The sequence below is a fragment of the Myotis davidii genome, unplaced genomic scaffold (genome assembly GCF_000327345.1).
Source record: "Myotis davidii unplaced genomic scaffold, ASM32734v1 scaffold496, whole genome shotgun sequence".
In the NCBI taxonomy this organism is placed as follows: Eukaryota; Metazoa; Chordata; class Mammalia; order Chiroptera; family Vespertilionidae; genus Myotis; species Myotis davidii.
The window spans coordinates 3,528,817-3,543,003 of NW_006289398.1; the positions used below are offsets into that span (position 1 = coordinate 3,528,817).

Genomic DNA, 14,187 nt, shown 5'->3' on the forward strand with positions numbered 1-14,187 from the left:
TATATATATTTATTTATTTTTATCTTTTTTTTAAAGAAGCTGCCTGTTGCTTAAAAAAAAGAAAAAGATCTACTTCGTTGGGCTGGATGGCTGTCCTTTGTGAATTACTCCCTCTTCCCAGGAACTGTCGTAAATCTGTGGGAACAGTTCTTGGGAATTACTATTGAATAATTACACTGTGTTCCAAGGACTACCAAGTGAGAAACAAAGATCATTAAGAGACAATCCATCTACCCTTATGTGAGCAGAAGGTTTTCTTCTGGAACTAAACACTGAGCACTTCTAGAAATAACCCACCGTGCTAGCCATGCTGCGAGAAGAGGAAATGATTGGTTTAGTTTTGGGGAAGAGTCCAAACGCTGTCCCTTGGAGGAGATTCAGAAATGGCACCACTGCCAAGGCCAGGCACTGTTTGGGGTCATTTTCATGTATTGTCTTAGTTCTTCCAGAACTCCTTTCTAGACAAGGAAACTGAGGTTCAGAGAGATCGATGACTGTGCAGAGCCACAGGGCTTGCCACTGCTACTGCTAGCGTTGAGTGTTGAACTCGGCTTGTCTCCAAAGGCAGGCTTTCCCAGAGGAGAGCCACCTGGCTCTGTGTGGTTTCCATGGGAGAAGAGGAGGCCAGGACTTGGCATCCATGGCTGACCTAGAGACTTGGACATGACGTTTATTGAAGATTTTATTGAGGAAATCCCAGTTTGGGAGTTAAGCTTGATTTGTTACCCGAGCTTTACTGTGAAAAACAACCTCCCAGGAGGAGATGACTTGGTGTGTCAGAGGCTGGATTAGAAAGCCTCCACCATCACTTCTAACTCTGAGTATCAAAAAAGCAGGAATAAATCTATTCATTCTGTCTCCTCTCAGGTTTTTCCAGACAAGTCGGTGTATAGCCCTTCACCACGGAGCCTCCCCTAGTTAGTGTGTGTGCGTGTGCGTGTGTGTGTATACATTTATACACATGGATGTTTACTTTGAAGAATTGCCTCACATGATTATGGGGCTGAGAGGTCCCACAATCTGCTATGAGTTAGAGAACCGGGAAAGCCAGTGATAAGTCTGAAGGCCCGAGAACCAGGGTCGCTGATGACGTAAACCCCAGTCTGAGAGAACATCTGGCCCTCGGTGGACTGGATGATTCCCATCCACTTTGGGGAAGGCAGTTTACTTTACTGGGCCCACCAAGTCCAATGCTAATGCCACCTGGAAAGGCCCTCACAGACACAACCAGAAATATTTAACCTGACACCCCATGTTCCATCAAGTCGATGCAAAAATGAACCATCTCGTTAGGCATCTGTGGGAACATTCCTTAGACTTCGTAATAGCTAACAGCTACCACCTGTGAGGCACTCACTCTGTGCTGGCACTCATGCAAACACTTCACACTGACTCACTTCATACACCTGACAACTTTTAATAAGTTAGTTATCAAGTGACTAGCGCTCTTCCTATTTTGCAGATAAGGAAACTGAGGCCCAGAGTTGTTGCCTGCAGCTAAGAGATGAAGCCAAGTGGGTGGACTGGAGAGTACATGCTCACAGTCACCACTGTATATTGCGTTCCCTGTGGATGGTGCTGTGATAAAATACACTGTGCATTTACTGAGGACCCAGCATATGGCAAGCCTTCTGCCAGGCATTTTGCAAGGAGTGTCTCTGATAGTTATACCCCTGCAAATTAAGATAGATTTTTGCCCCATTTTTCAGATGAGAAAAGGAGGGCTCCATGTATTAACTAATTTGACCAAGATCACACAGCTCAGCTATTTCTATTAAACCTTGTCATAACGTTTGAGCCTTGTCATTACATTTTGATCTTATAATTTTTTTGAAATCCCTTTCATCCATTCTCAATGATATTTATCCTACTACTTGGACTCTGAGCTGCCAGCCAGCAAGTGGGATGTGGTCTTGGGTATATCAGGGCTGTGGCAGGCTCCCCTGCAGGCATCAGGGAGGTGTGAGGACGTGCAGGCTGATACGCCACGATCTCCTGGAGACAAGTCCCTCTAGAAGTGGAGCCTGGCTTCCAATTCTCCAATTCTTTATGATCACAGTCCCAGTCCCCACCCCTGTGGGGGCATCCATGTTCCTTCCTTTCTGGCCTCAGGCAATGGCAGCCCCCTCACACAGCCCTTGTCCCGCCACACTTGCTCCTGATGACTCATTGAACTTTGGCAGATGGTACATCTTTTATACCTACTTTTGCCTCTGTCAGTTCTCTCAAGTCTGAGTGCAAGCAGGCTCCTGGTCGTCTTGATCACAAAAAACAAACGGTTACAGTGAACTGTGGTGTTCCGGCAGTTTGCTTTTCTCTCCAGTGCTGCCCTAATTACAGCACTCATCGCCGTATGAGGAACATGCTCATGGCTCTCACTCCTTCACTGGTCAGCCAGTCTCCAGAAATATGCAGTTCCATATGGTAGCCATTAACCTCCCATGGCTGTTTACATTTATGTTAATACTTAAAATTAGATGAAATTAAAGCTTCAATTCATCTGTTGCATTGGGCACATCTCAAATGCTCTAGTGCCTGTTGAATTGGACAGTGCAGATATATAACATCTCCAACATCGCAGGACATTCTGGTTAAAGGAGAGAGACCAATAAACCACGGCCACCCGTACCCGGTGTACAACGCTCAGTGTTTATATGCTGGGAGGGAGAGAGGAGGTGCAGAGCTCAGATGGGAAATCTTCCCACCTCACTGTCCCCCAGGCCAGTGGAGGTCTCTTCATCCCTCTCCTGCCTGGTCCCTTCTCTGTGGGGTCCTGGGGCCAACGGCCCTACTTGCACGTGAGCAGATGTATTGCTTCCCTCCAGCTGGTGAGCCACCCAGCTCTCCTAGGTCTCCACCTCCCTTTGGAGAAATATTTAGGCTGATGGGGTTGGTGGAGGAATGCAAACGGAAGTAAGTCTTTAGGGAAATGCTTGTTTGGCTTTCAGGCATTCTCTCTCATGTTGCTGGTAAAGTAGTTATAATGTTCTCAACTGGAGTCCCATCTGTTCCTTCTGCACCACCTGGGTCCTAAATTGGAGGCTGAAAAAATGCCCATAAATACTTCTTGTTGGTGATTTATTTTTGTCACGGACGTCAGTGTTTGGTGAAAGCAGTGTCACAAAGGGACCCCGAACCAGCCGTCCCTAAGGAGTTCTTGACTTCGACTTTGCTTCTGTGGAACAAATGAACTTCATTAGCAATAGGCACGCTTCCTGCACGTGTCCCTGGTCTTTGTGTGGGAGTGGAAATCGAGCCACATCTCAGCACTGCACGAGTCTGTTTCCAGCTGTTTTGTTGTAATCTGGGTCTTGTCCGTTCTTTCTGTCCCCGTGGTTTGTCTTTGGAGGATGATACTGAGAAGAAATGTCAGCACATTTGAAGTCAGTTAGAACCACCATTAGAGTTGGTATGTAAATCATTACCACCCTGCACTTTAAGGCAGCTGGTACAAGCTTCAGCCCACTTAATCCTCCACCAGCCCTATGAGGTAGTAGGCATCACCCCTCTTTTGTAGGTGGGGCCACCAGGTCAAGGTCTTATAGCTATTGTGATGACTTCCAGTAAAGTGTTCCTTTTTCCCTATTCTCCTCGTTACTAGTGATATTTTAACGTCAATAAGCAAAATAGGAAGTCAGTCGTGGAAATTTGTATGAAGATCTGGTTTTATTACCGGTGCATGAAGCAAACATTTAGGAAAGACACCAAGGGCAGGTGTGCAGTAGAGAGCAGCCTCCTTTCATGGAGCCCGGTCCTCTCCTGACTGGGCTGCTCAGCTGTCTTCACAGTCCTCTGCAGAGCAGAGCGCCCCGACCTGCTGAGGCGGTGGGTGGGGGGAGAGGGCCGTGGGCTTTGGGAGCCTTTCACAGTGTCCCTGGCCCCCCATGTCCCAGGTTTATTTTGGCAAAATTGAAATTGATTGAACGGCTATATTGACTCTGGGGAGCCTAATACAGTGAAACGATATAAACTCTGAGATCTGGAAAGAGCCTATGATAGATGAGACTATGAACCAGGCCCTTTTCTAAGAGCTTTGCAGCAACCCTCGATTAATCTCCATCTACCAACTGAGAAACTGAAACTGAGCAAGTCACTTGCCCAAGGTCACATGGTTAATAAGTAGAGGAGCTGAGATTTGAACCCATTTTAATTCCAGAGTCTGAGTTTCTGATCACCTCGAGCAGGTTGTCTAGGGAAAGCCCTGTTCATTGGTATAGAATTCAGATACTGAGACTCAAGTCCATCCTAGGAGGGCATCAGGAAAGGCATTTTCTAAGCAGCTCAAACAGGCACTGAGAAATGTTCCTAAAGAGAAAAGAGAGTTGTAGGCTATGCCACTTCTAGACCTGGCCTCCAAAAAGAGCTACTCATTGACTGGCACGTCGCGAAACCCATGTATGTGAAATGAGAATGTCCCTTCCCCTCGAGGCTGACAGAGGGCTTCCCGCTGGAGACACCTGGAAGCCCAGTCTCCGATCAGAGACTTCGTGTTACAGTTCTTTGTTTTCTTGAAAACAGAAAGGATTAAAAACTTCAAGTCAAGCAGCTGTGTGAACATGTAGCTGGCTGCCCACACCCAGGTCAATAGATGTTCCATAAAGCTGTCGGGTCAGTGGACTATGGAGAACAGGTAGCAACTCCATAATAGGGCAGCTGGGAAGCACTTTAAATTTATAGATATTTATAGATATTGGGGGGGAGGGGTTCATGAACCTGCAAAATTGTATACTACATTTTGGGTAGACGTGTATATGCTCACTTTTTTCAATAGAGTCTCAAAGGGATCCGTGACCCCTAAACATTTAATTATGACTATGAAGACCCTTCATTACATTACTTCTGTGTAGCTCTTCTGGGAGATTCAGTAGCAGCTATGAGAGCATCAGTCTTCCGAGTTTTAGGGGTCACCATGACCTGTGTCATTTTCACTTTGCTAATTTTCTTTGCGTGGATAAAGAATGGATTCAAATAAGACTTTCTACTGCGTATATTTACAGACTGGATTTTTCCATCTACCACACGGAGACTTTTTCATTGAGCCTGTCAGAGAGCACCCCCAGGCCGAGGGCGAGCACCACCCACACATCGTCTACAGGAGGCGGAGGAAGGAGCCCGCCTGCGGATTACAGGGTATTGTGACTGAAATCTCCTCACTGGGCTGAGGAGTTTGTTTTGTGCTGTTACTGTTTTATTCCAACATGACCTGTTCTTATTTAAATCTGTTGTTTCCTTCCCATTCTGTTGGCAAGACATATGCATCCTTGTAGGTATTCGTCATTTCAGTTCCCTGTAAGTCCCTTCGTGTTCTTCATGGGAAGAGAAGGGGCAGTTCCTACATCCTTGCCACATTAGTGAAGACACTCCTATGATATTCATAGTGGTGAATTGGTTTTTTTAAAAAAACAACACTTTTCTGAACCCCTTAGAGGAAGATTAATTAAAGGAAAATGAATTTCAGTACCAGCAATGTTGTCATACATTAGTGTGGAATCGTATCAGACAGCTTGTCATATCTGCATATGGAACGCAGATCTAAGTGTGTGATGATGCTGGCGATGTGTGAAAAGAAACTGAAAAAATATCAACACATTATCAGACGATGAAATTAGCTAAGCTTCTTTCAGGTGCATTTGTTTCTAGTTCATGGAGGTTTGTCCCCGCCCCTAAGCCCCTGGAATGGCCTTGTACTAAACAGTTTCAGGGAACTTTCAGAGATAAACTAATCCAGGCTATTTCCTCTTTAAGGTGTGGGAGATAATAGTTTATACATAAGGCACCATTGGAAATTGGGACATTTTCTTTAATATTGTATAGTTCATCCTTTATTCGTAAATTAAAAAATAATGGGCTAGGGAGACAGTTAATAAATATTCTTTATGTCTTAAGAATTTGAAAACCATAGACATCAAAGGGAAAATAGGTAGATGATGAAGGAATCAGGGAAGGTGGATTACAATAGGGTTTAATGGGACTCAGAACTTGACCTTTGTCAGTGGGAAAAATGAAAGGAAATTGAAAGAATAGGGGACTTCTTTACAGACTTAACCCTACCCTATGAGAGATGTCAACCTTCTTAGGAGTTTCTTCTGTAATTTTAGCAGAGTATGTAAGCAACAGAAACTTTTGAGTCTGTGATATTTTCTGTACACAAAAATATACAGCTGCTTGAATTCCTCAACTTTAGTAGGATACTGCAACTTTGTCCTAAATTAGATAATTTCCGGTCTAAATATCCTTCTAACAAGTATCAAGAGAAGGAAAGAGATGTATTGTCTGGCTAATTTGACGGATAAAGGAACCAATCCAGATAACTTAGTCTCAATGGGAATTTTTAGGTCTCAGTTTATCACCGATCCAATCACCTGGATAATTAACCCAATTTCTGTCCTACATTGGATGATAGATAACACTTTGTGTGTGCGATTCAATATTTCTTAGATCCCGAGGTAATCAATTTGGCAGAGAGAGTTACTAGGGCAGTGAGTGGATTTGGCTAGATAATTGCTCTGTGAAATCAGTTATGCTATTCCTCATCCACCCACCTTGAACACCATCTCTGCCTTATAACTTCATGTTGAGGTAGAGTTGATTAATAACGAATGGAGAAGAGCATGTGTCTAGTCATAAAGACGGAGAGTGGATAGGAAAGAACGGGGTTACAAATGTCATGCTCCCGTTAGTTCTCATACAGCACCACAGTTACAATGCTCACCACGCCCTTGTTCATTACTGTCCTTCTAGGCCAACCTTCAGACGTACCACTTCCACTTCTATGAAGCCTTCTTTGAGTGGTCCCACCTTGGAACAAACCTTTGTGTTACTGATCTCTCCCTACACAGCTTCTAAAGGAGGCTTGTCCACTCGAACAGCTCTGTTGGAAGGACCTTTGAGAGTGTAGCCTCCTTTTTTCTCCAAAGAAGCACTTGTGGTTCAGAGAAGGGAGTGAATTTTTCAAAAGCTTCAAGGTAGTTGGTGTCCAGAATATAGTCAAGCTCAGAAGTCAAGGTCCTATTCAATCTTGGGCTTTATATTCCTTCACATTTATTCTTTAACTCTTCCTTTGAATATAAACTTTGTTTGAGCAACAATCTTGAAAGCCCCATGTGAGTAGGAACTCCCTCCCCAAATAGTATGTAACATAACATAATGTTAGGTGCAAAGTAGAAATTCAAAAAATAATTGAAATGAAACGATGAATGATTCACAGCCAACTAGATGAAACTAGAAAATACGATCCTCCAGTATATGTAACAGACAGAAGGAAAAAGGAATGGTGGGTTTGCTAGCTGCTCCGGAAGCCTCAAGCCTGCTCTTACCATCTCCCTTCCTAAAGTGATCAGTGGGATTAAATGCTAGAATGATAGCAAGAGATTCAAGAATAATCTAATGTGCTGTGAACATTCTTAAGGTATATGTGACATTCGGAACTTTAAAAACTTCATAAATTGAAATGAATTTAGTCTGGCTGCACCAGGTAATTGCAGTGTTGGTCCACCACGGTACCTGCAGGGATAATGGCATTACCTGACTGTAGCCATGTCATTAGCCAACATCCAAGCATACCTCGTTCTTAGGTCAGTTGGTGTTGGAGATTAAATTACTGTGATTAGATTGTGTAAAGCATTCTGTCTTTGTAATGTTCAAAGCAGGAACACCCGTGGTGTTGAAAAAATATGTATTTTAAAAGTATTCAAGTATTTTAGGAGAGAAAATATATCCATTACTTTCCCCTAAAATATGTCCCTTCAGTTATATTTATTTCCCACATAGAAGGGTACCCAGGAATTCTACCATAATTATTTTATCAATATAACCTAGTTCTTTTTCCCCCCTCAGGATTGTATGGTGATGCTATTTGTTATCGATTTGATCAGTTTGAACTAACATTTCTCAACTTGAATGCTTGTTCTGTTCATTTTCTGAACCTCATGTTTGCCCAACTCTCGCCAAAGTTCTGGTTTTCTTCAACTTTCTGGACTTTATGTTAAATGATGGGAAAATACAGCCTGTCTGAATGAAATCTAGAGCAAATTTCAAAACTTCATTTAATCTTAGCTTTTTCGGCAAGAATGTATCACACTAGGGCTTGCGTGACTTTTAAATGGAAGTGTCTGGGGGAACTTGGTTTTAGGAAGCGAGGGAAGAAGAGTTAACACTAGTCAGATAGGTCAGGTGACAATAGCAGCAGGGTCAGCTGTGGCCAAAAGGGGTTCAGGCTGTTCAGATCAGAGTTTGGGGTTTCATGCATCAAGACTCCAGGCTAGAAACACAGGGTCAGGTTCCTGGCATGTATTTCTGTGTTTAAAATGCATTAATCTATTCAACGACTATCTATTGGGTATCTTCCGTACGTCTGGCACTCCCCTAGGTTGTGTGGGTAAAGCTGGGATAGGTTATGTTCTTGGCCGGGAGCTGTCACCCCGGATACAGGACATGGGTAAGCAGGGACCCAGCCCTGGCCTTATCTTTATAATATACGGTCCGCTGTGAAGAGCAATGGAGTCTTAATGCCTGAATTAGATTTTTTTTTTTTTTACTTTTTATTATTCCACATTATGTTTGTGCCGGATGTGTAGCTGTAATTAGTTCACTTTCTTTGCTGTTGTACTCCATTGTGTCTCTGTCCCTTTATCCCGGCTCCTATGAATGGATCTGAATTGCTTGCAGTTTGGGGTTCGTATCCGTTCATTATGTTTGACCCTCCTTGTGTGTGTGTGTGTGTGTGTGTGTGCGTGTGTGTGTGTGTGTTAGGGGGGCAGAAGAGGGGTTCACGTGGGGCGGGCCTGCCTAGAATAGGAACAGGTTGGGTTGGGGAGTCAGGACCAGTCATGTTGGCAGCTCAGGTCAAGGCTGGCTGGGGGGACATGGAGGAGGGGGGGGGGCCTCTATTATGTTTGTCCCTCCTTGTGTGTGTGTGTGTGTGTGTGTGTGTGCGTGTGTGTGTGTGTGTTAGAGCAGAGGTTCACTGGGATGCCAAAGGTATGTGCATAGCAGTGGCATGAAGGCAACGTCGCGTAGGCTGTGTGCATCTATGACTTTACCAGAGGATGCAGAATTGCTGCCCAGAGTTGCTGTTCCAAAGCGGCGAACGAGGGTTTCCACGGTTCCATATCCTGTCCACGCTTGGTGCTCTCACTTTGCCAGTCTGGTAGATATGAAGTGCTATTTCCCCGGGCGTAATGTTGAAGCTACGTGTATCCCGTTGTGAAGCTGGGCCCCAAATCTGTGGCTTGTGGCTATAGATTCTCCATGAATTGTCTTCTTCCCTGGACCTGGAGAGCCAAGTTCAGGTTTGCTTCCTTGTTTCTTTGTTTTCTGGTTCATTTTTCACCTAGTGCCTAACCTGACTTTCTACCTATGTGGGTCCTAACTTGCCTCTTTTCTCCAGAGCAAAATAGGGAGCAGCAGATGCCCCGACCGGCAGCTAGCTTCAGACCTCAATCGCCTTCAGCCGGAGGAGCAGGGCCAGGAGGACACTTGTATTAAGAGGTTTATTGCAGGAGATGCTTCACATGACAGTGGGGCTGGCCAGGCAAATCCGAAATCCGTGGGCAGGCACGGGCAGATGCCACTGAATTTCTTCTCGAAGCCTCAGCTCTGCTCTAAAGGTCCTTCAGCTGATTGAATCGGGCCCGCCAATGATCAAGAGCTTCTTTACCTGAGGTCAGCCAGTGATGGGCTTTGGTTACCCCTACGAAATGTCTTCACAGCACCACCCCAATCGGTGTTGGGCTGAATAACTGGGGGCTGCAGCCTAGCCAGTTGGTATATAAAAAGGTCACGATCACACTGCATCTTCTGCTTTTCTCTCTGAATTTATTTTTCATTTTTCTATTTTTGTCTTCTGAACAGTCCCCCCAAGCCCCCACATCCCACCACCTGCCCTACCTTTCTATGCTTTAAGCATTGGTAGGGGCTTAATATGGGGAGAGTTCTTTTAGAATAGCTAGTCTACCATCTTGCAAGAAATCAAAGCCGTGAGTGGGTCTCTTATATAAGTCATCTGGAAATGTTTGAGTTGCCTTTTAAACGGCATGCACAGGCATTAAAGTTGAGCAATGTTAAATATTATACTTACATTAACAATAGCTCATTAAAGTTAATTAGCATATCAGATCACTAATCTGATACAGGATGGGGGATTGTTTGTAGTTTTGTTATGGTTTCATGGCAATCCAGTTAGCTGAAAATTTGAAATGACCACCACACTCCATATTGAGTCTAAAATGTACTATTAGTTTTCCTTGGTTCACAGCAAACTTCCTTGGTACAACTTGCCTGAGACTGCCTTGAATTTCTTGATTGCCTAATTGTCTTATGGCAATTAGGTTGTAGCCACTCCACAGTAATGCATACTTTGCTATGAGGCTGTTAACATTGTAATTGGTGTTCTGCACTGTTTATTTTTGCTTTTATTAAGGTGGTGTATGGTTTTTGATTACCTGCTTTCATAACTGGTGGGAGGTTAGGTAAGTGCTTCAAGCGTTTACCAAAAAGACTGTTGGAAGGAACTCGGGGAGCTATTTAATGTGTGGGCGGATGGGAGGATAGAATGGTGATGTTTGCTTTGTAAAGCCCAAGACCAAGACTGTAGGAACTCGGAGCCCCAGGCAGCTCAGCACACTTGCTCTGTAGCCCGGAGATGCTCACTTATCCGGCCAGAGCCTTTATTCCTTCCCGGGACCTGGCCACAGTGACCCTTCCTGTGCGTTTCCTCAGCACTCGGCGGTCCCTGCCTTTGTTCCTTGGTCATTTCAGGTGCAAGGTTTCCATCCCCAAGTAGGAAGCAGCTTCCTAGGAGGCATCGCATCTGCTCGGCCTACCTCCTCCAGCTGCTCTGCGCTGAGCACATGTTGTCAGCGGCCAGGGCTGCCCAGAGGGCAGGTAGAGTTTTGGAAGGGCCGAGAACACAAGGGAGTGATGCCAGGCGGGGAAGGGGGTTTGGATCAATCTGAGCAAAGGGTCAGTTTCAGGTAAAAGATGGTTCTCTTGTAGGACAGGAAATCCCAAGTCTGCAGTCATGTTATCTGAGCTGTTAGTTATCTGATCTATTGCACCCTCCATGACTCTGCAGGGAGATGGACAAGGCATCTTGATGAGCAGTAGCTCCTTGCTTTGTCCTTGGTCATTCAGTGCTTCCATGTGCCTTGGGTGGGGACAGGAAGAGACTTACCCTATTTTATTTTATTTTTTAAATATATTTTTATTGATTTTAGAGAGGAAGGAAGAGGGAGAGATAAAAACAATCCAGGCATGTGCCCTGACCAGGAATTGAACCACGACCTCCTAGTTCATAGGTTGATGCTCAACCACTGAGCCATGCCAGCTGGGCTCCTATTCTTTTCAAAAAAGTTTTTATTTTATTTATTTTATTTGAGAGAGGGAGAGAGAGAAACAACGATTTGTTGTTGCACTTATTTATGCATTCATTGGTTGATTCTTGTATGTGTCCTGACAGGAATCGAACCTACAGCCTTGGCATATCGGGACAATACTCTAACCAACTGAGCTACCCTACCCGGCCAGGGCTGGTTTATCCTGTTCTGACCAACCTTCTGGCTTCCTCCTGTTGCCCACAGAGACCTAAGATGGGGTCTGATCTGTCCTTTGCACCTGGTCTGCTCATCCTTGGAGCCACCAGTGGCCCTAACCGGACAGTGATATTGTCCCTTAAAAAATAAATAACTCAACCTATAGCTTCAAAGCTCCGTGAGGCAAGCAAAGCCCTGGTGTGGTTTTTCTTCTTTTGTCCATGTCTGCCATCGACCCACATTACCAAGTCTTGTCGTTTCTGCCTTCTGCATAGTTTCTAAACTGTCTGCCTTTCCCAGTGCTTTGCTGTGCCTCAGCCTCGTAACCTTTCACTTGGATTATTGCAAAATCCTCTAATTGGTCTCCCCTCCCTTGACCTCCCCCATTAGAAGCCAGAGAACTATTTCCAGACCACAAATCAGATCGTATCTTTCCCATGCCAGACGCCTGTCAGCCGGCCACAGGACGAGGCCCCGGTATTTAATAAGCTGTAAGAACGCCTTCTTGGTGTGACTCCTGCCTGTTTCTCCAGTTTCATCTCCTATCACTCCAGGCACAGCCTGTGCCATGCTGATCGAGTTGTGATCCCTCAGAGGAAAGACTGATCATTTCCTCTCGCCCTTGCACCTCGGTTCCTTCTGCCTGAAACCCGTTCTCTCCCCGAGCGCCACTGGCTTTTCTGTGGGACTCCCGTGTGGCTGCCTTTGGAAAACCTTCGCCACTGCCCCTCAGCCTGCAGGAGGCCTCGCCAGTGACTCTTACACAGCTATCCCCCTGCCACGGGCCTTATTATGTGTCTGTGTCCCTTTCTGGGCAGAAAGCTCAACAGGACAAGAATCATGTCTGCTCATTCACAGGTGTGTCTCCCAGGGCGGGCAGAGTTCCTGGCCAGCATAGGACCGCAGAAATGTTGAACTTACAGGTGCTGGATTCACTATCTATGATGCATCGGTAGCTCACTAGTTGTTGTTTGGTAGCTACTGTATATGCTTATATTTAACTTATGTGGGTGTCAGTATATACTTACATTTTACCTACATGGAGCCAGTTTAACCCATGAGAATACCCACACTTTCCTGAAGAAATGCAGTGTCCACAGTGATGCCTTCCTGTTGAGGAGAAATAAGAGACGAATGTGGCAACGGTTGGGACTTGTGGCCCGAGGCTGCAGCTGAAAATGGCTGCTGCAAATTCTTATTTTGGAAAAAAGAAGTGGATGGGTGGGTGGGTGGAAGGATGGATGGACAGAGGGATAGATACATAAGAGCAAGCAAGTGGCATTCATTTACTCAACAAGCTCTCACCTGTGCCAGGTGCTGTGCTAGGCGACGGAAGGCAGTGGTGAACAGGATATCCGCCCAGGCTGCAATGTAGAGACAGGCCTGAGGCAGCCCGCAGGTGGGAAGGGCAGATGTGCTTTCTAGGTGAATAAAGAAGAGCAGCTGCCTCGGAAGGTGAGCGGTCAGGGAGGCCAGAAGGCCAGGCTGGCAGCTGCAGCCACACTGCACACCGGGCCAGCATCTGAGCCTGGAGCACACCTGGTCTGCAGCCTCCAGTGGGGCAGGGGGAACAGATTCTCTGGCATTCTCGGGGTCCTCCTGTGAGGGCCCCTCCTCTGTGTGGACTGCCCGGGGAGGACTAATGAGCATCCCTTTCCCAGGCATACTCTGCACTTTGATGGATGTGGCCCCTAGTTGCCTATTCCCTTCCCTCCTACACTTTCCCTCCTTCCCTGCCTCCAAGGTACTCCTCCATGTGACTTCCTCAGGGCCTTGTACTCACTGTTCCCCCTGTTCCCTCCCTAGAACCTCTTCTCCAGGTTCCTTCCTGGCTCACTCTCTCACACCACTCAGGCTCAAATCACCTGAACAGAGAGCCTTCCTTGGCCATTCTCTAAGACGGCTTTCCCTCGGTCACTTTGTAAACCATTTATCCTGCTTTGTTCCCTCCCCCCACCCCCACCACCACTTGTCACCATCTGATGTGATTTTGTCTATTTGTTTATTGTCTTACTAGAAGCCCAGTGCATGAATTCATGCACCAGTAGGGTCCTTCAGCCTGGCCTGCGGGATTGGGCCAAAACTGGCTCTCCGATATACCCCGAGGGGTCCTGGATTGTAAGAGTGCACAGGCCAGGCTGAGGGACCCCACCAATGCAGGATCAGGGCCAGGGAGGGACTGCAGGAAGGCTCCAGGGCGTGTCCAGCCCATCTCCCTCAGCCACGATCAGCCAGACCCCAGCAGCAAGCTAACCTACCAGTTGGAACGTTTGCCCCCTGATGGTCAGTGCACATCATAGCGAGCGGTTGAGTGACCTTAGCATATTATGCTTTGATTGGTTGAATGGATGACCGGATGACCAGACACTTAGCATATTAGGCTTTTATTATATAGGATTATCTATTGAGCCCCAACTGGAACATAAGCTTCCTAAAGGCAAATGCTCCCTCTCTTTTGTTCTCTGCTGCATCCCCACCATCTAGGGCAGAGCTTGCCACACCTGGTGAATGAATGCATGAGTGAGTGAAAAATTAATGACTCACAGCTTCAGTAGCGGTTCTGTTGAACCTTTATTCTGTTTCCAGCAGTGGACTCATCTTTGTATCCCAAGTACAAGCCCAGTGTCGGGTGCATAGTTGGTTGTTTGGTAAATGT

The 14,187-nt window shown here is 45.9% G+C and overlaps 1 protein-coding gene across 1 annotated transcript in view; it reads left to right on the forward strand.

Annotated features, from left to right (window-relative positions):
* The window catches only part of ADAMTS12 (ADAM metallopeptidase with thrombospondin type 1 motif 12), a gene marked incomplete at its 5' end in the record, with an annotated part of 188,196 nt that overhangs the window by 54,604 nt on the left and 119,405 nt on the right, over positions 1-14,187 (forward strand). Inside the window, one exon of the mRNA XM_006761798.2 lies at positions 4,998-5,130. Within this exon, the coding sequence (XP_006761861.1) occupies positions 4,998-5,130 (133 nt within the window). The remainder of the gene's footprint in view (positions 1-4,997; positions 5,131-14,187) is intronic.